Source organism: Manacus candei, unplaced genomic scaffold (genome assembly GCF_025592945.1).
Source record: "Manacus candei isolate 608988 ecotype Guabito, Panama unplaced genomic scaffold, ASM2559294v1 h1tg000050l, whole genome shotgun sequence".
In the NCBI taxonomy this organism is placed as follows: Eukaryota; Metazoa; Chordata; class Aves; order Passeriformes; family Pipridae; genus Manacus; species Manacus candei.
The window spans coordinates 26,460,236-26,487,497 of record NW_026138098.1 but is presented as its reverse complement, the minus strand read 5'-3'; the positions used below and the strand labels follow the sequence as shown (position 1 = coordinate 26,487,497).

The window sequence follows — 27,262 nt, the reverse complement described above, 5'->3', positions numbered from 1 at the left end:
AATCTTCCCAATGCAGAAGAAAATGAACTGTCAAAACCACAAAAAACTTTTCTGAAACCAAGTCGGTAGTGTGCAGTCAGCTGCTACTGTGACACATGCTATAAGGCAAATTATCTTTTTACTGAACCAGACATGAAGAATGAAAAATCTATAGCTAATTTAAAATCTGCCTGGTACACACAATACCCAAAATATTTTCCAAATACATAGTGGCAGAACAGTTCTCCTAAATAAGGGATTTGCTCAGTTGCCCTTCAGATCATCACTGATACTCCTCTGACCATTGCTTAGTCTCTAAAAAGGAATTAAAAAATTCATTAATTTTCTCTCAGAAAGTTACTCACCAAGGTCCTGAGGGAAAAAGGATTTGAAAGTAAGTTACATGAAAGGACATGACATTTCCCAGCCTCAACAAAGCTAGGGAACTTATAGAAAAGTTAATACCTCTTCTCCTCTCCTTTTTTTTCCTTTCTTTTTTATATGAATAAACTCTCACAGTGAACCTCTGACAACCTAGGATTTCATACTTGCCTTTTGGTCACAAGGATCCACAGTTCTTGCCCCCCTGAGCAGAGCTCAGGAGAATGCACATTAAGATTGCATAGGCTTTACTACCTTAATGCAACTCACAGATTTCTAATTCACAAGTCAGTTTATTCACTGCCTAAATACTAAGGCCTCGATATTCCAGGGAGAGATGCAAATATTAACCCTGTTTTAACCCCTTTAATGAAAAACTACAAAGAAATAAATCTTACCACACAGCACTTCAATGCAGCTCCATAGGTGCAAGTCTGTGCAATGGCCTTTCAAGCAGCCCAAGGACTTCCACTGGCAGTGCCTGTACAAACCCACCAGACTTCCAAATAAACACACACAATAGCAACAGATTATCACAGTAAAGGTGTGTTTGATCCACTATGACAGAAATACAACATGGGCAAATTAGAAGTGAAACTCGAGCACATTAATGACCTTCTGGAGTGAAACCACAGAAACCATTTGCCCAACACCACTCCTTAAAATGTTACAGAAGTGAAGGATAATAAATCCAAATCCAGTATGGATAGAACAGAGTCACTCTTTAGCACTCAGTGATTTGGTCATCATCCTGAAACTAATGGTGCTTATGCCTTAGAGCTTGTCTTAATTTCTTCCATGACACTATTGCAATACCAAACAGGGCTAGGAATAGTGTTTTGGCTACTCTGAGAAACATTAGCATGTGGGCCTCATAAAAATACTCACATAAAGTAAGAAACCAGGAGCATTGCAGCATTACCACCAACTAGAATCTTCATGTTCAAGCTTTCTGACCAAAGTTAAATTCTGTAACTATTACATCTATTCCTGTTAGTCGTTTCTTTGCCTTCCAGAAGCATCTCTTAGAAATGAGGACTGAAATGACTGGTATTTTTCATCTGCCTTTTCTTAAAGAGGGGGTTTTTTTCTGGTTGATAAAAATCACAGATTTCAATTCCTTCAGGTCTCTGTCAATCATAGAAACCTCCAAATAAACTTCTTTAAAATGCAAGTCAAGGGAAAGGCAGGATATGCTGGTGGTTTTTCCTCAGTTGAAGATACTCACACCAACCAACAGGCATCTGATGCTTTCCATTTTCATTTGCTATTTTTATTATGTACTAAAAAGCATAAAAATCTGTGGGTGTATGTGTATTTTTCTTGCACTGGCACCACACAAAAGAGAAAGCTAAGAGTGGTACATAAAAACTGCAGCAATGGAGAATGAAGGCAGACAAAACTATTAAAAAACAAACAGGCTCAAAGGATCTATGTACTTCATGGATGTATAGGAAAGGACAACCCTAATGTACCTGAAGTACTACTGACCATATTATAAGTGTTGCTGCTTTTAAATAATTAGGAATACCAACCTAAGCCAGTCTGAAAGTGAAATAAGAGTGTTCTGATGAACCACTGCCCAGTTTCATAGAGCTAGGACTTTTTAGTGGGTAGACAAGCTTTTAGGGGTCAAATTCTCATAATATTGAAGGTATATTAATTAAAAAAATGTTGAAAAGAAGTACCAGTGACAGCAGCAATTCATACACTCATTGAACAAGTCTTTTTTCACCATTAGGAAATGTTGTACCCAATTTGAGAATATAACCATTAGGTACATCCCAATAAAACCCTGACCAAACTGCCAGAACTCCAGACATGGCCCCTGGATATGCAGAAATTCTGTCTCTAGCATGTGCACAGGGACCAGAGTGCTCTAGGTCCATAATGGCAATTTGTCCTGGATTTGGTGATATCTGTAGCCTACTCAGGCCTGGAGTTGCAAGAGAATTGTAAAATATCAAGAAATCCAAGACAAACAGCATGCTCATATCACATCCAGCGTGCACAGGGACATGTACAGTAAATCCAGTGCACAACAGAGGTGTGTGCTTCTTTTCAGGAAATCTTGGACAGAAGTCTGGTAGCTGTGATTACTTGTTTTTACACAGAAGAATAAATAAGAATTTTCACAATAAATCAGAAGCATACCTCTAAACTCAATAATAGTATTTGCTAAAATGGATTCCCCACCAAAGTACTTCCAAGTAATCTGAATTGCAGAGAGCAATAAATCTTTGATGTCCTCTCCAGAGCCTGAGCAGCACTGCAGCACGCTGGGAGAGCTGCAGCCCCACCTCTCCCAGCACTGTGAGGTTGTTGTGCACTACCCCCTGTGTGCTGATGTGTCCCCATGAAAAGAACAGGGCTCGCTGTGCACCTTAATGCCATGTTGTAGATCAGCTTATTTCCAGTTCTTTCCCCCAAGCAGTTTACTGAAGAATGACCACAGGCTCTCACTTCTCCTCTCTGATATGCTCACCCCCTGCTCCAACTCCTCCACTTTCCCTTCTGTTCTGTTAGGTTTGTTTTCATCACAGTTACAAAAGTTTCATGCTGAGCAAGTAAAATGATGATAGCTCCTTTTCTAAAAAAATCTTTTGATTTTCCCAAAATAACTGCATCTGCTAGACCCTATGAACCAGATAAAATACCCTTTCACTAGCATTGAAAGGCAGAGAAGAGAAACTACCCTATATGAAAGCAGTGTACATTCCCCAGCATAGAGTCCTTTCCAATAAGTCTTTTTCTGGTATTTTACTGCTCAGATCAACACAGGTACCTACCGTCCACTTTTTTTTCCCCTGAAAAGAGGACAGTTTATTTGAAGCCAAAATCAAATAAATCACATTTCCACCTTGTAAAAAATTAAAGCAGTAAATTAATCCTCAGATAAGACATACATCACACTGCAGAATATTAGATGAACTTAACTTAGAGCAATCCATCAACTAAGAGGGGAAGAAAGACTCCTCCATTTATTCTAGATAATTTCTTTTGTTGAAAATAAGTTTTTTTTCATTGGCATCTGCAGAGAAAATAATTTCTCCATGTCTCTCAGTCCTGAGATGTGCCTAGAAGAGGCAGCATAAACATACCTCAGGTGTCCCAGGTGGAGGCCTTGATGACTAAGCTTTACTTCAGAAGCTTTAGAGGCACACAGTCAGCCTCAGACTCAAGCACATTGTCTCTCTCAGCAGTGCTGAGTAGCTGATGCTTCACCAGAGCAGAGTTTGGGCCACCCTCACTCAAGAAACACTGCTGGTTCCTCTCACTGCCTCCACCACTAACCCTCCACGAGGACACTGATGAGATATCCTCAGATTTTTCAGTGTGGTTGGAAACTTTCCTGGTGCAAAAAGTGCTCACTGTGCATTTGTACAGCACCCAACATAATCAGCACCTGATGCTGGTAACAACCTTTTGCAGTGCCTCTTACAACAGATTTGCAGGATTATATTCAAATGGGAAGGATGTATTAGCTCAACAGTGCTGTTCTATAAATTTAGACTCCCAGATTGTCTTATTTTTCCATAATCTTTGAAACTGATTAGCCTGCATATAAAAATCACAGTTCATCTGGCACAGAATTTCCATACCTGGCTGTTTGTCAGTGCTTTGTGCAGTGTTATGAACCTCTGTTTCCTCATTAGTATTCACCGCAGCAAGATGATGAATGACACTGAAGATGTGTTTATCTGATGTGATTTCTTACTTGTCTTCACCCATTTACTATATACCTCATTTTGTTTCCTTTGTTGTCTTCAATCTTTTATCAAGGAAAGCTGTTAATTTTTTTCATTATTACCATTTTCCTGTTTCTTTGAAAATCCAGCGTTTCTTTGAAAAAATCCCCATTGACTTCAAAACACACTAGAACTGGCCCCTATGGAGGCTGAATGCTTCTAGCATGCCTAATACTGCAGTAACACCACCTACTCATCCCCTCTGTTTTTTGTCTGTTTTGGGGCTTCACAGTTTACCGTGACTGCCAATAAAATGTTAACATTTACTCCTCTTGCTTGCATTTAAGAAATATCCCAACCTTTGCCCATGCTGACAGCATGTGGCAATCCTGCCTAAGCCTCAGTCTGCACTCTGACCTCGATAAACAGCAGTACCTTTGATACCCAAAAGCAGACAAGAACCAGCTCATCCTGCCAATCTCTGAACTGGCAGGAAAGTCTCACCATCTTGTGACACGCAGCTTATTCATGAATGATCTCAGCAGTCAAGCATACAGACTATATTTCTGTAGAAATACAGCATCTGTAGAACACATTTTTTTCTGAATGAGACAGTGAAAACACATAAGGCAATACACACATAAGAAATTTCCCCAGTACAAGATGTAAAATAGCAAGGACTTTTATTTTCCAATTCATATGCAACTTGGCAAGCCATGTCATTACAACTGAAGAAAAAAAAACAAGGCCAGACAGAATTCAGCTCATCTTCCCTCTCCATAAGCTCAGCCAAAGGGACCAGCTTTTTAATTATCTAGCAAGAGAGTCAGTAAAACATCCCCACCTCCTTAACAGGACCCTCAGGCTCCAAACTCATTATCAGATTGCTTTTTAAGAGTCAGCAATTTAAACTCCCTCCAGCATTATAATCACCACAGTGATTAGAATTCCACGATGCACTGAAGTTTTAGGACACTACAGACCTGCAGCCACTGCCACTACCCCAAACACTGCAATACACAGCCCCCAACAAGCAGCACCACACCGGGAAGCTCAATCTGCTTACTGGAACAATCTTTAAATAGTATTAACTGGCAGACAGCATTTCCTCTAACTCATACTGCAGCAACACCAGGAGGTTGTAATGCATCCTGAATAGAACACAGCACATGCTTCCTAAGCTGTCCTATAACTGGCTCTTATTTATTAGAGGTTCAGCTCTCCCAGAGAGTGGTCTGAGAAAGGCAATAGAAAAAAAAAAAAAAAGTATGTTTTTTCAAACCATCACTTGAAAAACAGTATTTTTTTATAACAATTACCAAAAAAAAAAAATTGTGAATATTTAAGAAAACATTCTACTTCATCAGAAACAGTAAGCCAGAGATAGCAGCTTCAGGATCTGTTGTCTTTACAGAAAACAAAAAGAATAGTCTCATGCAATAGTTCAGCCATGCAAACTTGAAAGGTGAGTGTGAAGCAGAATAAGAGAAGCTTTCTCAAGCGCTTTAGAACCCACCAAGTGAGGTCCAGGCATGGATAAAATTTCACCAGATTTTAGAGTAGCTTCTAGGAGTCAGACACTTTTAATTCTGGCTGTACTTAGACGCCAGTGAGGAATCTGGTCTCCCTTAAAATTCTGTCCCTTATTAGATTCAATAATCATTCTTCTGGATGACAGTAGAGGGAAATTCAATATAAACTATTTTGAAGATCTGAAAGATTCTCTCCCAGCACGATAATTACTGTGTTTCCATTTCTGTTAATGACATCTAAGAACTGGAAACAAAAGCAGTGGTGGAGGATTAAGTAATTATGGAGTATTAGATGCATTTGAAGAGCAGGGTCACAGAAACAGGCAGAAGGAGGAAAGAGAGTGAGCATGCTGTGGGCTGCTCATCAACTTGAAAGCTATAAAATATCCCCCCTTATTCACAGCTTGGTAGCTGTAAAGGACACAGGCTCACAGTACAGATCAGGTATTCTTTATTGTCCCCATTCTGGAGAGCTACAGCTTTTATGGGTAAGTAAAGCTCTTGTTAACTATAGATAGATGTGATCTCTGCTTTGTGATTAATTTTCTCTCATCCAGAAATTTCCAACGTATGTGACAGAAATAGAAAACTAATTTAGGATCATTTAAATATTCAAGTGTAGTTCTGTGATAAATGCAGTGCTATAGGTGACCTAAAATTCTTGTGTGTCCTATTTCAAACAATACTTGACTCAAAAAAAAAAAATTAAGAGAATGTCAAAATTATGAGAATGGCAATGAAAAGTGAACTTAAAGTACTGGAAAATTATGAGTTCTTATGAAATTTCAGTACTTGAAAGAGAACTAAAATTCATCATTCTCTATTGGCAGTACAATGTACATCAAAGCAAACATACTTATATGTGTCTCTTACATATACTGAAGTTTGCCAAGCACTACTGAAGAGACTGGAGCTGCATTTAAGCAGTCCAGGCTTTGAAAATGCTTCTTTATGACTCAGGTCTCAGCCTAGGTAAAGATGGAGTATAAGCACTAAGCTACAGTGTTTCCACATGAAAGGAACACCTGTCATATTAGATTTAAAATATGCCTTCGAGAATTTAATTTCCATTTTTCTCCAGATCATTCAAAGGTATTGGTTAACTGGATCATAGGGTTCAGCCCTCCCACCTTCGTTCATATAATGGCAATTTACATCACAATTGGACCTCGTGACATCAGCAGAACCAATCTTAGCAATACTCAACGTGTTTAAAGTGAAACAATCTGTCTCGAAAAGCAGTCTGACAACTGAGCTGCCATTTAGGGTAATTACCTTCCTAGTCAATTAAATGATTGTTGAAGTTAAACATTTCAGTAGTTTTGGGACACTGATAAAAAAAGCAGGCGAAAATTTAATTTAAAAGCACTGTAAACACTCACAGAGATGGACACAAAATATAAGTGAACTAAACAAGTATTAGATAGGTATTGCTTCTGGCTAAACCACCTCTTTTTGTAGAGTCGTTTCTGTAGAACTGACTTTCTATTGCAATTCAGGTGGATAACTGAACTTGGGTGGATTATTTCTTCTATTCCTACATCATTTATATGTACCTGTCCTATTTTCTGAATGTTCTGTCCAGAAGGCTTGTTCTTTTGAAATATTTGCTGGTCATGGTTCACAGTTTTTATCCCCACTTTTGTTCGTGCTCTTTACAGCATCCTTTTGCTTACACGGTGCTGTTTCTGCTGCCCAAGTAGAAAACTTTGGACAGTACAATAATAAATGACAAACAGAAACCCATACACTTCTAAGTACAGGTTTATCAAACTTATATTTTAAAAAGAAATATTCATTCAAAACCGTGTAACAATGTCAGCAATTTTTAGAGGTTTTTAAGGAAGCTGTTACCTTCCTTACAACTGAGAACACCAAAGCCAGCCTAGACAATATTACAAATTCCTTGGGTGTGCACTTCTCAGCATTCCTCAGCATCTCACCTTTTGCTTCAAGAACATTATAACCTTAATACATCAACACCATAGGGAAATCCCAGAGCTGCTGCTTTAAATTCAGGTGGTTTTTTTTCGTTTAGATTTTTAAAGCATTGTGTCAGATGCACTTAAATAAATTGCAGTCAACAAAGCCTGTTGCTGTCCAGTACCTAATGAAAATTTAGCCACTCTAGTTCTGTAGAGCTTGAATCTAGACTGCACCAAAGTCAATAAAGCCATCCTGACCTGTGCAGGCTGAAGGAGGAGACACAGGGTCCCAAACACCAGTTTTGAGCAAACTCTTCAAAGGCTCTAAGCATCATTTCCATGGTGCTCTGCTAAACACAGCTCTTGCAACGTTTGAGAAGGTTGCTGAAGGCCCATACTGAGCAGCACTTCACTATCTGTGGTTTCATCTTTGCTTCTCTGTTGTTAACAATTTGTTTGCGTTGCAAGGTCACCAATAAGCTGAAAAAAAACCCAACCCACCTCTTCTTGTTCTCTGACAATCCAAGCAATTTTTAATATTCATTCACCTAAAACTATGGTTCTTGTGCTTTGGGATCCCCTCCACCTTCATTGAAGAAAGGTAAATTAAGGTAGTAAAATACAGTGTTGCTTGGAAAGAGATGAATTATCTTTTGCTATTCTAATATAAAAATCCATTTTTTGAGGAGAGCTTTTTTCTAATCAAGATACAATTTAAAATAAAATCTACAGAGAAAAAGTACTTTATTCAGGACTCAGTCTAGCAAAAGTACAGTGACAGTATATTCTTATTTATAAACTGGTATGGGGACTTTCCTGTGGTCCTATGGTAGTTCAGAGTGTAAAACTGCCCTGTTCAGTCTAAAAATACTTGGGAATAAAAGCAGCTCAGTTTTACTGAAAGACCTGTAGAAACTCCTTCAAAAACACAAATCCAAGAAAGAAAAAGTAGATACCCACTTAAGAAAAATTAGCTCATGTTACAAATTAGAGAATATTTTAAGACAGTAAGAAATATCAGAAATAAGTATTTGGAATTAGCACTGCTCAACACAGTTGTTGAAATATCTATCACCCCAAAACTATTTCATCAAAAGCATTTTATCATTCTTTAACTTCTTTATGCAAGAGAAGTAGAACAATAGGAAGAAATCCAGTCACAAAGTACTTTGACTAAAAATGCACGAGCTCACCACAGCAAAAAGAATCTTATGACTTGTTCACAGACAGTTCCTCCCTCTCTTTATTAAATGTGTCCTTTTTGCCTTTCTCTAAAGCCTCTCCCATACACTTTAATAATCATTTTGGTATTTTAAAAAATTACACGGATAATTTGTAATGATTGCAAGCATTTCTGCCAGGCAAATAAAAGTGAGAGAACACACAAAGATTTTTGAACTTGATACTAAGATTTTCAACTAGGTACTCTCAAAAAAGCTTGTATAACATTATGTAAACATAAACTTGTGCATGAAAACCTTATTGCAAGATTCAGCCTAGGAAAAGATACCCAAGATAAAAGCTACTCATGTTATCTTGGAACTATAGACATGAACTCCCTAAAATGCTTTATAACAATGTGTGCTAACTGCTTTATTGAATCTGTTTCAGTGACACAACCAGGATTTTCCCAAGATGTCCATCTGTGTAAGCCTGCTCCCTTTCAAACATACTGTGTGATATAATCACCCTCTTACACTGGCAGCACACAACAGTTACTGGGAGGTCCCAGAAGCAAGTCCTTGCAGAACTCTGGCTGCATTCCAGTCCTCCCTGCCTGCCCCCCTCTTCAGTGCCCAGGCAATGCAACCCATTTGAGCAGCAGAGCTCAAACCTATTCATGCAACACAAGTAACACCCAGTCAACATAATTAAGTTAAAACAAACCAACAAAAAACTACCCAGCAAAAACTCATTGGATTTTCCAAATTGTTAGGACACCTGCATACATTTAAAATCTGATCCTTCTTGCTCTGCTGGAAACAAGCATAAAAGTAACCCTTTATAGCCACGGATAAAGTGATGTACCAATAAGCAGATTTTGCTGAGCAACTCAGGTTTAGAGCAGAGCATGTTACTTGTATTGAGCATTGACTGAGCTTATAAGGCCATAACTTTTAAAATGTGTGTCAGACTTGAGAATGATCCTTTTTTTTCAGTACAAAGTATCTTATACTGCATAAAAATAGCCAAACACACCCACTAACCAGGAAAAAAAAATATTTCTAGTGCATCCATTATGCAACCAACTTCAACACTGTCTTCCAAGAATCTTCTTCACATCTCTCTCAGGTTATAAAATGGGTCAAATGCACACAAGGATTGACACTGTAATACTCAGTACTAAAAAAATATCTTCAGACAGTGCCACAAAAAAATTTACATTTGACAGAACTCATGCGAATTCCCACTACTGTCCACTTTATTCTGGAAACCTCTGAGATTAATAAGGAACCCCACTCCACAGGTCATGTCATACCCTTGTCTTTCTCAACACTGCAAGACAAGACCCTCCTCTCTCAATGGTTTTTTCCAGATCTTGGGTGGAGTCATACGAGCAATCAGCCAGGATAAGATAGGTACAGGTGGAGGACGAGTAGCAGACAAAAGATCTGTCCTTTCAAGAACTACAAAAACATATTGTTTTTTCTTTTTTTTGGCATTGCATCAGAGAAGCAAAGGAAACAAGAATACCATCTCAAGTCCAACAGCATACCATTGTACTATAGCCTCCTAAAACTACACCTGCCTCAAACAAAATTTGTCACACACAAGCAGAACAGACTAATGCTCAGGCCTACGAGTTTACTTGCACAGAAAACAATCATTAATTAAACTCTAGAAGTTCAAGAATTTTTGTCCAGACAGTGGGACCTTTGTGCTGTGCCTGTTTAGGTGGAGTTCAGGCACAAAAGGCCAATAACTGCATTTGCTTTGTTATTTGCCATCTCTCCTTGTAGCTCTTGTGCTACTGGGCTCCCTCCTTGCTCCTACAGCCATTCCACGTGGCTGAGGTTCCCAGTGCAGCCAGCCCAAGACTCTTTACTTCAGACACATGCTCTGGCTTTGGCTGTGCATTGCCACACTCTAGTAACACCCACACACCAACCAAACCATCTACAGCCAACCAGGGGACTTTACAAGTCCCTGTGGAGAACTGGATTACATGCACTGCCATGGCCAGGGATGAGACTTTTCTGCTTCACTGCAGAGGCAGCAGCCAGCTGGGAGTCAGGGATGGAACATTCCCAGCCATCCAGCTCACCATTCTGTGGTCTGCCTCCAACACCCATCAGCATCTTTTCTTTTGACAACACACACTGGGGTCTGGGCACCACAGCTTTCTTGTCCCTGTCTATAGTCTCCAACATCCACCCATGCTCCCCACAGACTGGTTAGCAGGGATAGTTGAGGACTCAGCTGATACTCTGATATCAGCACAAAGGCTTCCTTTTCACAGCTGTTCTTTTGTTTTGCTGAAAAACCCCTTGTAGGGGTTGTCAGCCAAAGGAAATTAGTGTTTTCTCTGCTATGGTGTCTAATTGGTTTTTCCTCCACTGACAGCTCTTCAAGCTAAATTTAGGGAGCCAGGGAAATTAAGCTGAATGCTATTTGGCTGAGACTATGGCCCACTTCCCATACACACATAATAACCATAGGGAAGGGTTCCTTTAATTCACTTTGTGCTGCAAAACCACAGAGAGTAAGCAGATAGCAAGCCCACCACATAAGCAACATACTTGAGATGTATATTAACTGCGTGATCAAAGCTATCTTTAGAGACCAGCATCACTCGTAACAAATGCAGAAAACTAGATCTCCAGTGAGCAAGCAAGACAGAGAGATTTCATTCATTTCCATAAATGAAGTCAATTTATTCCCATCTGTCCCAATTTGTCCTATCAATTATCTGCTCATACACAGCTCTGCCAGCACTGACAATTTGCCCTTATATTTCGCAATATATGATGAAACCAACACCTCCTGGAACTAAACAACTATGAAAGAAGTTGAACTCTGACTTAAACCAGCAAGTTTCCTGCTCACTTTTTTTATAAAAAAAATCAACCCGAAAATATAACCCAAACACAAATTGTTGCTGATGAAGAAAGAAATATTCAAGTCCATTACTAATTGCTTTTGAGCGTAGTACATTTGTGGCTATTCCTGTAAGTCTACCTTCCAGATCCAAAAGCTGGCATTTCCTTACCTTGCACAAGGAACTGGAGTAGCTGGGAGCTCAGGCTTAGCATTAGCCTGTGAAGTTGGTGTATGTCAAACAGACCTGCTCCCTAAGCATTAAGTCACAGTTAAATTACCAGGCATGTAAAAAAGGTGCATACAGGTTTACAACATTTTGATTCCATTACGCTGAAGTGAATTTTATTCTTATTCTCCTTCCCTCAAAAAAAGGAGTAAATTTCACAGAATACAATTAAGCAGCTTTTCATGCTATAGGTCATCCCTTGGGCACATGTGTTCTCCCTGACTGCACTCAGCTGGGTTTCTTCTGATTTATCTCACTGACCTGCTTTATATTATACTAGGATAATCATATTTTTCCACTTATCTGTTTCCAGTCAGGATTCTGTAGCCATTTTTCTTGTTGACTCCACAGGGTGTAGCACCAGCCACAGGCCAATAGGATCTGCTGTCTACCTATAGTTTTCCTCATGCACACTCTTTCCTGTATTCCCTCCTTGGTGGAATTCAATTATCCAAAAATTATAAAAATATAGAATTGTTTCCCCCCTGACAAACAATCTACATTTCAAAATCAATTGCCATTTTTTTCCACCATGACAATATATCAATTTGGATTATCACAAGGAATATCAGTATGCACATCTCTATTATTTTTCTGCAAATTTCTTCTGTCCATCTCTGTTTCTTACTGTTAACAAAGCAAAAAGCCTTTGTCTATGCCCTTATAGCTTCATTCTTGAGTTACTGCACTCTGAAACTCTAAGCTTCAACTGTATAATTCCCACTCCAATAATGCAATATTTTTACACCTCCTTTAACTGATTCCATTTTCAAGTTCTTTATTCACTTATGTTTTGTTCAAGTTAGAACTATGTACAGGTTCTCAAAAGGTATGTGTTACCAACTGAAAGCCCTTTCTGCATCAGCACACTCTCTTCTTTTTAAATCTCTCTTTTAAATACTTTCTGCTTGCCACCTCCTTGCATCAACCTTTCTATCTAATGGTTGGTGTTCAGGCATTAAAAATCCAACACTCCTCACCCATGGTAACCAGATGATGACCCACTTATGTTTTCTGTTCATTTTCTTTTTCTACTTTACTGCTAGGTGATTTCTTTACCTCATTTTTTGAAGAAAAAAAAAATAGTGCCATGCATGACACCACGTCAAAGAGAGTATTTGTGACTGTCCTGGCTGATTTATGACAATTAAGAGAATTTTAGACATGGATTATAGGAATTTTTTTAAATCCTTGTGATTATAGAAAGCATTAATGTAAGTGCTAGCCAGCTGGGCTTAAATTCCTGCCTGCATCATCCTTTCAACCTGCAGCTCAGGCTAAACAGCAAAAATCTCCTTCAAAACCTGTTCAAAGGCCCATCCCACAGGATCCCAGGCACTGAGCAATGCTCTAAGGAGTTCAGGATGGGCCAGTGCAGTCCAGAAAGGCTGTAAATGCAATGAGCAAAGGCTGTTTTTTGTGGACAACACAGTGGGCTTTCCTCTGTTGTCCAGTTCTTGGTAGCAAGTATTTTGAAATCATGCTTAGAAACTCTTATGCATTTGTCCACTGAGAATAATTACAAATAGTCTAGACCAGGAGAAAATAATATTGGGGAAAATATGGCCCTTTTCAGATTGTGAGTGCAGGCAGCAGGAGATATTTCAGTTCCCAGACAATGACAATATTCTCATTGCCCATTCCTACTCCTTTCCTCTTTGAAGAGAGTCACTGAAGGATGCAGGGGTAAAAAAGATATAAAAGCTATATAAGCCCACGTGGCCATAAACTACAGGACTGCACAAGTTGAATGAATTGTTGTTATTACAAACAACAGCTTGATTTCAACCTCCACCCTGCCATACACACTGGATCAAACCTTAAACTCAGTTCAGCTAACTTAAACCAAGGAAAATCCAGTGAACATTCACTAGAAGTGCAAGTTAAAATGTTGTCTCAAGCTTTCAAAAATGTTCCAAAATATTTCTTCCCCCTTTTCTAATTTTAAGAATGCAAACTTGTCCACAAAGCAGAATTATTTTTTTGCCTACAGATGTTTTCTGTCTAGTAACTTCCATGCAGAAAAAATTTAAAAACCTCAGCCAAAGGAAGCCTTGAAATTTATTATTATTGTGAATTCTTTATGGCTACAGAACAGACATGAGTAATCTAAAACTCTGTAGAGAGAAACAAGAGGGAAGGGGAAAAAAAAAAAGCCAGGTCAGGAGTTGCTCATAATTATATCCCTTTCATCCTCAGGATATTGGTTTTAAATTCTCTCCCCAGCTCCTTTTTAATTTTGTGATTTTTCTCCTACATCTCATCACCCTTGAGTGCAGTGACAAAGACACAAAACATATCTTTTAACATGGCCATAAGTGGCTTTTCATGGAGACACAGATAATAGCTTATCTGATTTATAGGACAATTTTCTTGCCATGGGTTTGAAAGTCTGAAGAGATGGAGGATCTATTCCTCCAATACTTTACTTCATGCACCAAGATAAGATAGTTCTATTGGAAAGAATATAAGTCAGCCCAGTCCCAAAACAGTTGCATGGCTTTCTAGAGATGAAATACAGTAATTCACCACGGAGAAATTTTTTTGTTAAATAAATAAATAAATCTTTCCTCAAATTGTATTGCACCTTTCTCCTCCCTTCCCTGGTAACAAAGTTAAAAGCAGCAGCTTTTGCTTCCCATGGTTGCAGCAAAATGCTGTAATCATACAGCTGCACCATTCACAGTCAGCAGGAACGTGTTTGACCTTACAGGCTTTAGGTGCTCTTAACACACATATACTTACCAGCCCCTCTAGATTCTTCCATCCCCAATTTACACCTCTATGAAGTAAATATAATATCATATTCCCAGACAAGGAGACCTGGCACCTTATTTTGACTACTATATCCTAATTCTACTCAGCATGCAGGTACATTTGTTACCACAGGTTTATACGGGAGATGCCACGAACTAGGAATTATTTTTGTTATTCCAGGGAATAGCATTAAAAAATACTGTGACAAAATGCAGACTTAGATTATTTGGCAGGCAGCCACGCTAATAAGAACGCAGGTCAACCTTTCTTACATTGTTAGATAGACCCAAAAGGTATTTTCCAATATCAGGACTTAAATTTTTGGTTTCTTCAGGACACATCTTATACCTTTGAGCTACTCTTGACCTGCAGAACTGTAGCAGTTCATCAGTGTGGACTGATCCCTCAGCTGTTACACAGGGTATGTTTAATAGAGTCTTGTGTTTCCTGCCCTGGAGATACAATACATTTACAGAAAAGCAGAGCCAAGAGAAGGCCAGATGACTATTTCAATAAGAGAAAATAGGAATGAGTTATTTTCTCTCTCAGTCCAAAATTACTTTGTGGCACTTATCTCTAGTCCATGTTCTGGAAGCTAAATTACAAAACAACATTCAACATAAATACTTCAATCAATTTAAATGCAATTGAACAAGATGAAACTTTCAGCAAAGAAAACCCCTATGAAGTTAGGAAACTATACCTGGGAAAGGATACACAATGTTTTCTTTTACTGTTCTTTAATCATCTACTACCAGAGACATTACACTGAGCTATACAGACCTTTACTGTTACCATATCTTTATATTCTGGAAAAACACATTATCTTATTTTCCCACTTTGAATAATGATGATGATAATAATAATCTGTGGAAGAATTTTCTAAAGTATACTAGAGGTAAGTGGCAGAAAAATAAGTTTAGTATGTGAAATTACTAAAGGAAGTGGCAGTGAAAGACAAGGTATTGGACTGGATTAAGTTGCCTCAAGCCCTCAAACAAATTGGATCATACAGACTTCACACTGCTCAGGATCCAGACAATAATAAGTCATACTCAATGTAGTATTTATATTGCAAGATAGGGTCTATACTTCCTCTAGAAAATAATAGAAGATAGTTCCTACATATGTGAAAGGCTATAAAAAGAGGAAAATAATCAGATAAGTCATTGCTGTTTTAAAGGGGGTATAATCAGTCACTGAGAGACACGTGGGATTCTTTTTTCTCACTCCCTAAATACTTTATAGGTCAAAATCTGCACTGGGAATTGACACAGTGATGGTCCAAGGGATCCAAAGAGCTCACACTTCATGTCTCTTTCCCCAGTGCAGAAACCAGATGAAATCTCCATGGTACAAGCACGTTCTCTGCATTATTGTTTCTACTCTCACTAGGATTATCAAAAACCAACTCCCACAGCAAAAGTCTGGTTCTACTCAGTATCTTATACACAGATTTATGTGTGAATCAATAATCTATCCCTTCAGCTCAGGAAAAAAGCCTTCTGTACTTCAATCTTAAGAGATTTCTAAACTCAGAAGACCCTGCAGGTAATCAGTGAGAAAGTAAAATTAGATCCTGAGCCCATTTCCCCCCCGCTTCTATGGTGAATTACTAAAGCTGATCAGCAACACTCTGATAAAAATGCTGATTCAAGAGAATGAATAATATTCCTTGAGAACATGTTTATTCTGCTAAAAGCCCTCCTGAAGAGCCAGGCAGAAGGCACTCCCTGCTGTCTGACCAGCTGGCTGGCCTGGCTGGCTCCCTTCCAGCTTGCCTACCAGCCGGCCAGGCAGCCCCAGGCTGTCAGAGAAACACATTTGCAAAAAAAGAAAAAAAAGAAAAAAAAGAGCTGAAACAAATTGTTCTGTTTTGCCTGAAGTTCCACCATGTCAACATTCTGTTCCAGCATGGGATGAAACAAAATGTCAACAACGCAGAATTTTCCATGAAGCAAAAAATAGCCTTTTCTGGTCAATTTTAGTCACAATCTCTATGTGTACTACTGCCTCTCCACCAAAATAGCTGTGTCTTACAGTGTCTGCTTCAATTCCTCTCCAGAAGCATGGATTTAAACACAGGGAGTATTGGGGAATCAGTCCCATGTTGATGAAATTAATGAAGTTTTTATAAATAACAACCATGATAAAATTCTGAGGATCTGAGAAAAAGTTTCAGTATTTTAATACTGTAATGGTTAAATGCCAGACTACAATTTCTGCAAGACTTTTATGAAAGCAGTTCTTTAGCCAGCTACTTGGTCTATTTTTGATGCTCATACTACTCATTTCAAAACACTACAGCCTATAACCAGAGGGATATTTTACAAGGACTTTGTCATCGTGCATATGGTGTTATTTTACTGATCTATTCCCTGGAGAAACAACAAAGCATCTGGATTTCCAGTTATCACAACACCAACCCCATGAGCGACCAGTATAGACTATTCCCTGCTATTTGTAAAACCATCTCCTCCAACTTAAGAGATCCAGTTGTCTTTTCATCTTTTGATAGATCCTAATTATATCAGAAATGTAATTGTAAATATCACTATTGCTCTAATTAGAGAATACCAGAGTCAAATGCTAACAGCCACCTTCTGCCCACTCCCTGAGATCTAGTTTAAGATCAAAGCTGATTCAACTGTCAGGTTGTTCAGGTCAGGGGGCCTGGGGTTTGTTTGTTTGGGGGTTTTGTTTTTTTCTTGTTTGTTTTTTGTGAAAAACCTGCCTTCTACTGTACTTCATTCATATAACATCATTTATTCAGCACATTTTGACAGAAGAACTGGACCTGATGAACCCAGCCATTTGTCTAAAGATGGCATTTTGTTTAAAGCACAAAAGCAAAATTGTCATTGTTCTTAAAAAACTGCTTTTAATTTTTTAAGTCAAATAAATTTTCTTCTCAAGGGCAGTAACAGCCCTCAACTGTGTTCTACTTCCACTCCCTTTGCTTCATCCTTTCTTCAAAATACTTCTCATTCCTCTGAAGTAAATTCCTGTATGCACTAAAGTCATGCATTTTAATTTTAAAAAAAAATCTCACATTAACTAATGGATGCATTAAGGAAAGAGAAATTAGTGAATTCATCAAACAACAAAAATGAATGATCAATTATTAATCCTCAGCAAAGGATTTCTAGGGCAAGATTCATGCCTCATTGTTTTCAATTAAACAGTTTGTAAAGTAGAAATGCTACTTTGCTACAGTTTTGGTAACATCCTATATTGTATCCTACTATACTAACTACTTCAGACATCAATTTTCCAGCATTATTTCTCACATTAATTTCAAGCACTTTAGGTCTTTTTGTCTTCAGGAAGTAGATGGAGGAATCTTCATATTGAAAGGGCAGAAGATTTAGAACAAATCAATAAAATAGGGGATAACCCACCATCAGAAATGCATGTTATACTCCTGAGTTCACAAGGGATAAAACATGAACTGTTGAATCAGTAACTGTGACATGCAGAATATCATTTAGACCAACAACAGAATTGATAGAGTGGAAAGCAGTAAGAGTGGGATGAGTTTACAAAAACAGTTGCAAAAAATGCGGGAAATTAAAGTACAGAAATCTGATCTCTGCATAGGTAAATTACAGCATTATAGTAAAGCACAGAGTTACTAAACATTGACACTATAAAAAAAGGAAAGTCTATGTGACTTTCGTGGAGGCAAGTAAAGCTCAACCTGTCTCTCTCTAAAGATGTTTTTTAAGACCTGGTAAGAAGATCAGTAAAGGAGATACTGCTAATAATGCATTTCAATTTCTACAAACCTTTCAATAGGGTTTATCTAAGTTATCTTGGGATATGAGAGAAGGTTATCTGATGAAGTCTAAAGAGCAGAATAACGATTCCTCTCACTAAAGAAAGCCAAAATTATTAGAGGTTACCTTTGCCAGAACCTGTGTCATTTGATACATTCATAAACAATCTAGAAACAGTAGAAGTAAGGATATTTTTTTTTTAATTATTTGGAGTATTCAAATAACACTGTACAGAACTGCAGAAAAATCAGATCATCCTGTATGACTTGGGATAAAGAGGCACATCAAGTTCAGTGTCTGTAAATGGAAGACAACCTACACAGGGAAAAGATGGCCTAATTATGAATGCTGGTGGGGTTTAAGTTAATTCCCTCTGCCCAGAAGATAACAAGTCATTTGGAATAGCTGCAGAAAAGACTAACAGTAGAAAACAAAATCTCAGTTCACCTGAATCTTGAGAACACTTTAAAATCTAGCTCCTCACCAAAGAAAAAAAAATAACAAAAGAATAAAAGTGTTAAGTGAATTGGCAGAGGAATTACAATGGAGGAATATAATAAAATCCATCTGATCATAGTAGATATGGGAAAGGCTAATAGTAAAGTTTATTTCCTTTCTCTTACTATAGTAAGAGTAGTAGGGTAGTAAGACAATTCATTTTGAGGGTTTTGATAGATATTTTAAAACAAAGGGAAGTATATTCCTCTTTCAACAGTGAAACTGTGGTTTTTAATGTCACAGTGCACTGTGGAGATAAAAATTATGAATTAACTTGAATAGGTAAACAAATTTATTGCATAAAAGTAGATTAAAATGTATTAAATGTATTGATGTAAATACTAGGTATTTATCTATGGCCCAGGTTGCCAGAAACAAAGGGAGAAGTGTGTTATCACATCTGTTTGTGTCTTGCATTCTTCCAGTGCTGCCACTGGCCACTATCAGAGCAGACACTCAGCTGGTTGAACTGCAGATACTATCTTTATGATAAACAAGTATTTAGAAATTACAGGTCTGATGTGGGTCCTCTCATTATTCCTCTCTCCTCCCCACCTCAAACTCTGCCACAGTTATTACATGCTAATTTCTTTTTCCAGATGGAATTTACCTCTGCATGTTTATGCCTGTACAAGAGCTATGTGCTGTTGGAGAAGTGGACCAAGCCTTTGACCTCATGCTCTTGGATTAAAAGAGTTATTTAATGAGCATATTTAGAACTCAACCCTTCAGGAAATGATCTCATCAGCCATTGGGACTGACAAGAACAACCATAAAGAACTCAAAATATTTTCCATACTGGCTCACCCCCATTTTCTATCCCATTCTGTTTAGAAACCCTGACTAAGCACCTGGAATACCTTGGGCTTTGTGGAGATGGTACAGAAGCTGAAGATCAGATCCTTGAAAGTTTGAATGGGATTCTCCTGGCTCTTGCTGAAGATAGCTAAGTATCACTCCAGATTAACATTTAACTGTTTGCATAATCCAAAAGCATTCATTGCAGGTTTTGTCTATTGTGGTAACCTGTATTGCAAGAAGGGGTTGCTCTTGGAAGTATAGTTGTCCTCAGGCTGGTTTGTTTTATTGTTTTTATTATGGTTTATCTTTTCTCTCTGTACAAAATCACAAATCTATCTGTGACCAAATAAAGCTACTGGTCACTAAAACACCTGAAGCTGCAGAGAAATTCCAGATTTAACCTTCTATTTACTATAGACTCCTAGGATTAACTTAGGGTGACCCTGTCAGGCATTTAAAAAAGTACTTCCTAGTCTCCTTATACACAAGTCCTTAAAGTCTCAGCACATTCTCCTAAAAAGACATAAACCTGCATTTATTTGAATCTCATGGCAGATAGTGATTAACTACATTAAGGTCAGCTAGCTGTATTTTTAATGAAAAAAGGCTAAGGGAATTGACTATTCTAATTGCTACTCTAATAAAAGATGCTGTTCCTACCTGCAAAATTAATTGCTAGGCCATACCTCAGGAATAGTATCTTAATCCCTGACTTCCCGTGCCTTACGCAAGCAGCCTTTTATAGTCAGAGAAGATGAAACTGTTTTCCTCTTTGCTTTGCCACCTGTGCTTCAATTCAGCATGAAGCAGAGTAATCAGCTGGAACCATGCTCGCTGCAATTCAAGCAGATGAATGTGCCCATATATTTAGACTGAGACAGCCTTTAAGTACCTTGCTAAATCAGAACCTTGGATCCCACAGATAACCACTCAGAACTCCAGCAAACAAAGCAACGCGAAAATAAAACGGCTGCAAACCTGCAGCAGGTATTGCTAACACTTATCATTACAGAGCAGAGATCCTTCTGCCTACTCAGAGAGAGTGGGATCTTCCTAACTCTGGCAAGAATCCTGAAGGGCAACCCACGATGTGCAGTGAAAGCAGCCCACGTGCTTTCAGAGATAGCCAAAAATGGTAAGTTTGCTGAAGTGTAACTACAAGGCACATTACAGCACATTAGCTGTATGTTTCCACTCTTGAATTTTGTTTCATGGCCACCAGCTACTGGCATTGCAACTGTTTTACTCCTACATGGCAAAACCCTCTCCTTTACCTACAGAGGAAATGAAGAAACCATGTATTGAAGCAGGTTTGGTTCCAGTATTGATACCTTTGCTGGAGAGCAGGGACCAAGAAATGTTGCTTCATACTGGGAGGGCTATTGGCCGTATCTGTTATGACAATCGTAAGTATCCACACAAGAGAATCTCATTTTCCTTACCTCTAAGGCATTATTTTAAAAGGCATTATAACCTGTAACTCATAATAATTTTATGAGACCTGAGCACATGTACTTAAATGTACTTCAGCCTCCAGTTAGATATACAATTCACACAGCTCACAGGTACCAGGCTGAAGGCACTCCAAGCAACTCCTGCACTCTGGGTTTCCCCGCTGTATTTTTGACTCCAAAGTTTGTCAGAACTGCTCTCTAAGTACAAGAGGAGCAGAGCCTCCTACACATCTTAAACAATTCTACATATCTGCCTTGGGCCCAAATCCTGAATGGCTTGATCTTCTTTGAAAGTCATAAGAGCAAAGTAATAAAGCAAAGGATTTTAAAAAGTGTGTTAGAAAAAAAAAAAACAGACTCTAAAAAACCTTAAAATACTGAGATATTATCTATGCAAGGAATAGTCTTCTCTGAGGACCACTGCTTGCATTGTGCTCCAGATTGCCTGGACACAGGCTTGCCTGCTGGTTTCACAAATTAAACAATTTTCATTTACTTGCCCAAACAGTTAAAGATTTTTCTTTTACCTTTAACTCCTAGACTTATCAAAAGTATTTATTGCATACTGAAAGTAATATGGAAATTTTCACCCAGTATCTTCTATTCATTACCCTCTTCCTTCAACCTGCCTTCTCCTATCCTTGCATGGATCTGCACAGCTTTACTTAGAGAGCTATGATTTGCCACTCTGCACCATTCCTATGAAATCCAAGCATGCTAGGTACCTGGTATAGATTTCACTAGCTCCCTGCAAGTTACATGTATTTGCCAAGGAATGCCACATAATAATTTCAAAAGCCTTCCCCTTAAAAACTACATGCAAGGCTCATGCAACTGCTGTACACCAGCACTGCTACAGCAGATGGCCACACTGCACAGCTGCTTCCCTTCTGGCACAGCACAGGCCCTGCACAGATTTGCCAAGATGGTTGTGACTATAAGATATATGATTTAATAAATTCTATTGCTAGCACAGCAATAAATACATCAAAGGAAAGAAAAACTAACTTCACCAATTCTCTGCCTGAATTACAATTGCATAGGCCACAGTGGCACCCAGACACTTTCTGGGATCTGCCATACAAGTTACGGTCTAGTTCTCAGCAAGACACTGCTGCAAAACAGTGCCATTGTACTGTTAAATAACCATAACTGTCCAACTTTGTATTTTATAGTTCTTGGCATTCTCAAAACCATTTTAGATATTAAGCTTTCATTCATTACATGACAGGCTACAAAAAGAAAGAAAGCAGTTATCAGTGTTTTCCTCAGCAAGTGTGCACATGGATGGAGACAAGCGTAGCCAGTATGCTAGAAGCAGGACCAAATTGAGTTTTACTTACTTTGTTGACTTCCCTTAAGTCATAAAAATTTACACCTGCTTAAAAACCTTACTCAGCCCATAAAAATTCCCAAGATACCTGGAATTCAAGCCTTCCAAGGCTCCCAAGATGAGGAAGAGCATGATTTCCCTAGATTAAATTTAAAGCAGTCTGTCTTTTAGTGGTATCTTACAATATCCCAGCTATTGGTAAAGCATTTAACGAATTTTTTTTAATCATTACTCTAACACACAAAAAGCAAGTATATGGACATTTGCTATTGTGCTGGTTTAAAAGTTAACCAGCAGGGGGAATGAACCCAACTCAAAGGAGAGATTATAAGTCAGAATAACAATTTATTAAAATAATACAGTAAGTACAATAATACAAACAAACAATTGGTCTCAACCCACAAAACCCCAAATGTATAACCCAGTGCCCTGGGGCCTGAACAAAGTGGTGTTCCTTGGGCCCTGTTTGAGTCCAAAGTAAAGGGAGAGGGGAAGAACCTGCTGGTGGGAGAGCTGCTGCAGTCTGGCCAGAACTGGTGATCGCAGTCCAGTGGTGGTCTAAGTCTGGTTGAGAGCGATGAGATGCAGCCGTCCTCTGGATCCCACGAGTGGGTTGAAAAATGTTCCAAAACTCCAAGATTATATATCCTCCAGTTCAGGCAGGAATGCTTGGTACTCCCCTCAGGGCGGGGAGTTCACAAAGGGTGTGAGGACAGAAACATCCTTCTATCTCACAGGCCTCTTAACACCTAGTTTATAGCCTGAGGAGTCAGGCTCTATGGGTAGAGGGTGCGAATAGTCTATTGACAACAATAGTCTAGTTTCTGGGAAATGACATGGAAGGCTATAGAATACAGTTTTGGGTTACACCCACCATGCTCTATGGGCAGAGGGTGCGAATAGTCTATTGACAACAATAGTCTAGTTTCTGGGAAATGACATGGAAGGCTATAGAATACAGTTTTGGGTTACACCCACCATGATGAACTGATCTCAGCTGTCCTAACTAGGACATTATCCACCCCTTATTCTATGCCATCCATGTCATGCCCAAATTAACCCCCTTTAAAAACTATATCCCTTTAAACCTATATACATCTATCTATCTATCTATCTATATATATATATACAATGAAACATTACAGACCATTCTCACTCAAAATTAGGTCCCCTTGTGGTACACAACGTGTCTCCCCATCTTTTTGCATTACCCACCACGTGGAACCAGGTCCCTGAGCAAAAACAATCCCTCGGATGGGTTTGCCTTTGCTTGAGGTGGGACTAATCCAAACAGTCTTCCCTAACATTCCTCTCATATGTACCACGGGGACTTTATCCCCATCTACAGTATGCAAAAGTTCTGATTGGGCAGGGCCAGCTCGATTGATGGAACCTCGGGTGTTGACCAACCAGGTGGCCTTTGCTAAATGCAGCTCCCAGTGTTTGAGAGTCTCCCCACACAGTGCCTTCAGAGTGGTTTTCAGCAGTCCGTTGCACCGCTCAACTTTTCCAGCAGCTGGTGCATGGTAGGGGATATGATACACCCACTCAATGCCGTGCTCTTTGGCCCAGGTGTCTACAAGGCCATTCTTGAAATGGGTCCCATTATCAGACTCAATTCTCTCCGGGGTGCCGTGTCGCCACAGGACTTGTTTTTCAAGGCCCAGGATGGTGTTCCGGGCAGTGGCATGAGGCACGGGGTATGTCTCCAACCATCCAGTGCTTCCTTCTACCATGGTCAGTACGTAGTGCTTGCCTTGGCGGGTTTTGGGGAGCGTGATGTAGTCAACTTGCCAGGCTTCCCCATACCTGTACTTTGACCACCGTCCACCATACCATAGAGGCTTCACCCGCTTGGCCTGCTTGATGGCAGCACATGTCTCACAGTCATGGATGACCTGTGAGACAATGTCCTTGGTTAAGTCCACCCCTCGGTCACGAGCCCATCTGTATGTTGCATCTCTCCCCTGGTGACCGGAGGCGTCATGGGCCCATCGAGCCAGAAATAATTCTCCTTTGTGCTGCCAATCCAGATCTACCTGAGAGACTTTAATCCTGGCAGCTCGGTCCGCCTGCTCGTTGTTATGATGCTCCTCATTAGCCCGTTTCTTGCCTACATGAGCGTCTACGTGACGGACCTTCACACTCAGCTTCTCTACCCGGCCAGCGATGTCCTGCCACATCTCCGCCGCCCAGATGGGTTTCCCTTGGCGCTGCCAGTTGGCCTTTTTCCATCTTTCCAGCCATCCCCACAGAGCATTGGCCACCATCCATGAGTCAGTGTAGAGATAGAGTCTTGGCCACTTCTCTCGTTCAGCTATATCCAAAGCCAACTGAACGGCTTTAAGCTCTGCAAACTGACTTGACCCACCTTGTCCTTCAGTCGCTTCTGCAACTCGCCGTGTGGGACTCCATACAGCTGCCTTCCATTTTCGGTTTGTCCCTACAATGCGGCAGGAGCCATCCGTGAAGAGCACATATCGCCTTTCATCTGCGGGTAGCTTGTCATATGGTGGGGCCTCCTCAGCCCGTGTCACCTTCTCCTCCTCTTCTTCAGAGGATAGTCCGAAAACTCTCACCTTCGGGCCAATTGGTGATAATTTCCAGAATCCCAGGGCGATTAGGATTCCCTATCCAGGTTCGCTGCGTGATCAGAGCCATCCACTTACTCCATGTGGCATCGGTGGCATGATGTGTGGAAGGAACTCTTCCCTTGAACATCCAGCCCAGCACTGGTAGTCGGGGTGCCAGGAGGAGCTGCGCTTCGGTGCCGATTACTTCTGAGGCAGCTCGAACTCCTTCATAGGCAGCCAGGATCTCTTTCTCAGTTGGTGTATAGCTGGCTTCAGATCCTTTGTATCCCCGACTCCAGAATCCTAGCGGTCGTCCTCGGGTCTCCCCAGGCACTTTCTGCCAGAGGCTCCAAGAAGGGCCATTCTCCCCGGCTGCGGTGTAGAGCACGTTCTTCACGTCCTGTCCTGTCCTTACTGGCCCAAGGGCTACTGCATGGGCAATCTCCTGTTTAATTTGTTCAAAGGCTTGTTGTTGTTCGGGGCCCCACTGGAAATCATTTTTCTTCCGTGTCACAAGGTAGAGAGGGCTTACAATCTGACTATACTCGGGGATATGCATCCTCCAAAAGCCCACAGCGCCTAGGAAAGCCTGTGTTTCCTTCTTGCTGGTTGGTGGGGACATGGCTGCTATTTTGTTAATCACCTCCATTGGAATTAGGCGGCGTCCATCTTGCCACTTCACTCCTAGGAACTGAATTTCCTGAGCAGGTCCCTTGACCTTACTCCGTTTAATGGCAAAACCGGCTCTTAGGAGAATCTGGATTATCTTCTCTCCTTTCTCGAAGACTTCGCCCGCTGTGTTCCCCCATACAATGATGTCATCAATGTACTGTAGGTGCTCTGGAGCCTCACCCTTTTCCAGTGCAGTCTGGATCAGTCCATGGCAAATGCTGGGACTGTGTTTCCACCCCTGAGGCAGTCGATTCCAGGTGTACTGCACACCTCTCCAAGTGAAAGCAAATTGTGGTCTGCACTCCGCTGCCAAAGGAATGGAGAAAAAGGCATTGGCTATGTCAATGGTGGCATACCACTTGGCTTCCTTGGACTCCAGCTCATACTGGAGCTCCAGCATGTCCGGCACAGCAGCACTCAGGGGTGGTGTGACTTCATTGAGTCCACGGTAATCCACCGTCAGCCTCCACTCTCCGCTGGACTTACGCACTGGCCATATAGGGCTATTAAAGGGTGAGCGAGTCTTGCTGACCACCCCCTGGGTCTCCAGTTCGCGGATCATCTTACGTATGGGGTCACAGAGTCTCGGTCGGTGCGGTATTGCCGACGGTGCACTGTTGCTGTGGCTATCGGTACCAATTGTTCTTCAACCTTCAGCAGTCCCACAGCAGAGGGGTCCTCTGAGAGACCAGGCAAGGTGTTCAACTGTCTAATTTCCTCCGTCTCCACAGCAGCTATGCCAAAAGCCCAACGAAGTCCTTTTGGGTCTTTGAAATACCCACTCCTCAGGTAATCTATGCCAAGGATACACGGGGCCTCTGGACCAGTCACGATGGGGTGTCTGTGCCATTCCTTCCCAGTCAGGCTCACTTCAGCTTCCAGTACAGTCAGCTGCTGGGATCCCCCTGTCACCCCAGAAATGGAGATGGATTCTGCCCCTACGTATCTTGATGGCATTAATGTACATTGTGCGCCAGTGTCCACTAAAGCCTTATATCTTTGTGGCTCTGATGTGCCAGGCCACCGAATCCACACAGTCCAATAGACTCGATTGTCCCTCTCCTCTACCTGGCTAGAGGCAGGGCACCCCTAGTCCTGGTCATGGTACTCATTGTGCTCTTCTTGTGGGTATGACCTGGAGGTCCCTTCAAGAGGATCAGACGTATCATCATTCCTGTACCGTCTGGAGTCTTGCCCACGAGAGACTGGAGCAACGTTCACCCTTGAAGAGTTCTTTATGGTATTTGTTCCTCTTTTCAGCTCACGTACCCGGGCTGCTAAGGAAGAGGTGGGTTTCCCATCCCACTTCCTCATATCTTCTCCATGCTCACGGAGGTAAAACCATAGATCGCTACGTGGAGTGTACCTTCTCTCCTTAGCTGGGGGACGCTGGCTCCTGATAGCAGAGACTCTTGTTCGTCCTGGCGAGATATGGAAAATCCCTTCCTTAATTTCTTCTCTTAGCTTCTGGTGTCCCTCTTCAATTTTCTCTTCTAGGCTTCGGACGTGTTCAGCCAGTTTGGTTTCCACAGATGAGACGTGGGCTCGTAATGGGGCGGTGACAGTGTCTTCATAAATCCTGAGTTTGCTAACCAATGCTCCCACCTTGTCCTCTCCCTCCC

General features: G+C 40.5%; 1 protein-coding gene across 1 annotated transcript in view; it reads left to right on the top strand.

The window, feature by feature from the left end:
- Positions 1-18,090: 18,090 nt before the first annotated feature.
- LOC127476650 (rap1 GTPase-GDP dissociation stimulator 1-A-like) overlaps positions 18,091-27,262 on the top strand; it is a 28,701-nt gene continuing 19,529 nt past the window's right edge. The window contains exons 1-4 of the mRNA XM_051799773.1: positions 18,091-18,130; positions 19,642-19,752; positions 20,621-20,743; positions 20,889-21,014. Coding sequence (XP_051655733.1) covers positions 18,091-18,130; positions 19,642-19,752; positions 20,621-20,743; positions 20,889-21,014 — 400 coding nt within the window. The remainder of the gene's footprint in view (positions 18,131-19,641; positions 19,753-20,620; positions 20,744-20,888; positions 21,015-27,262) is intronic.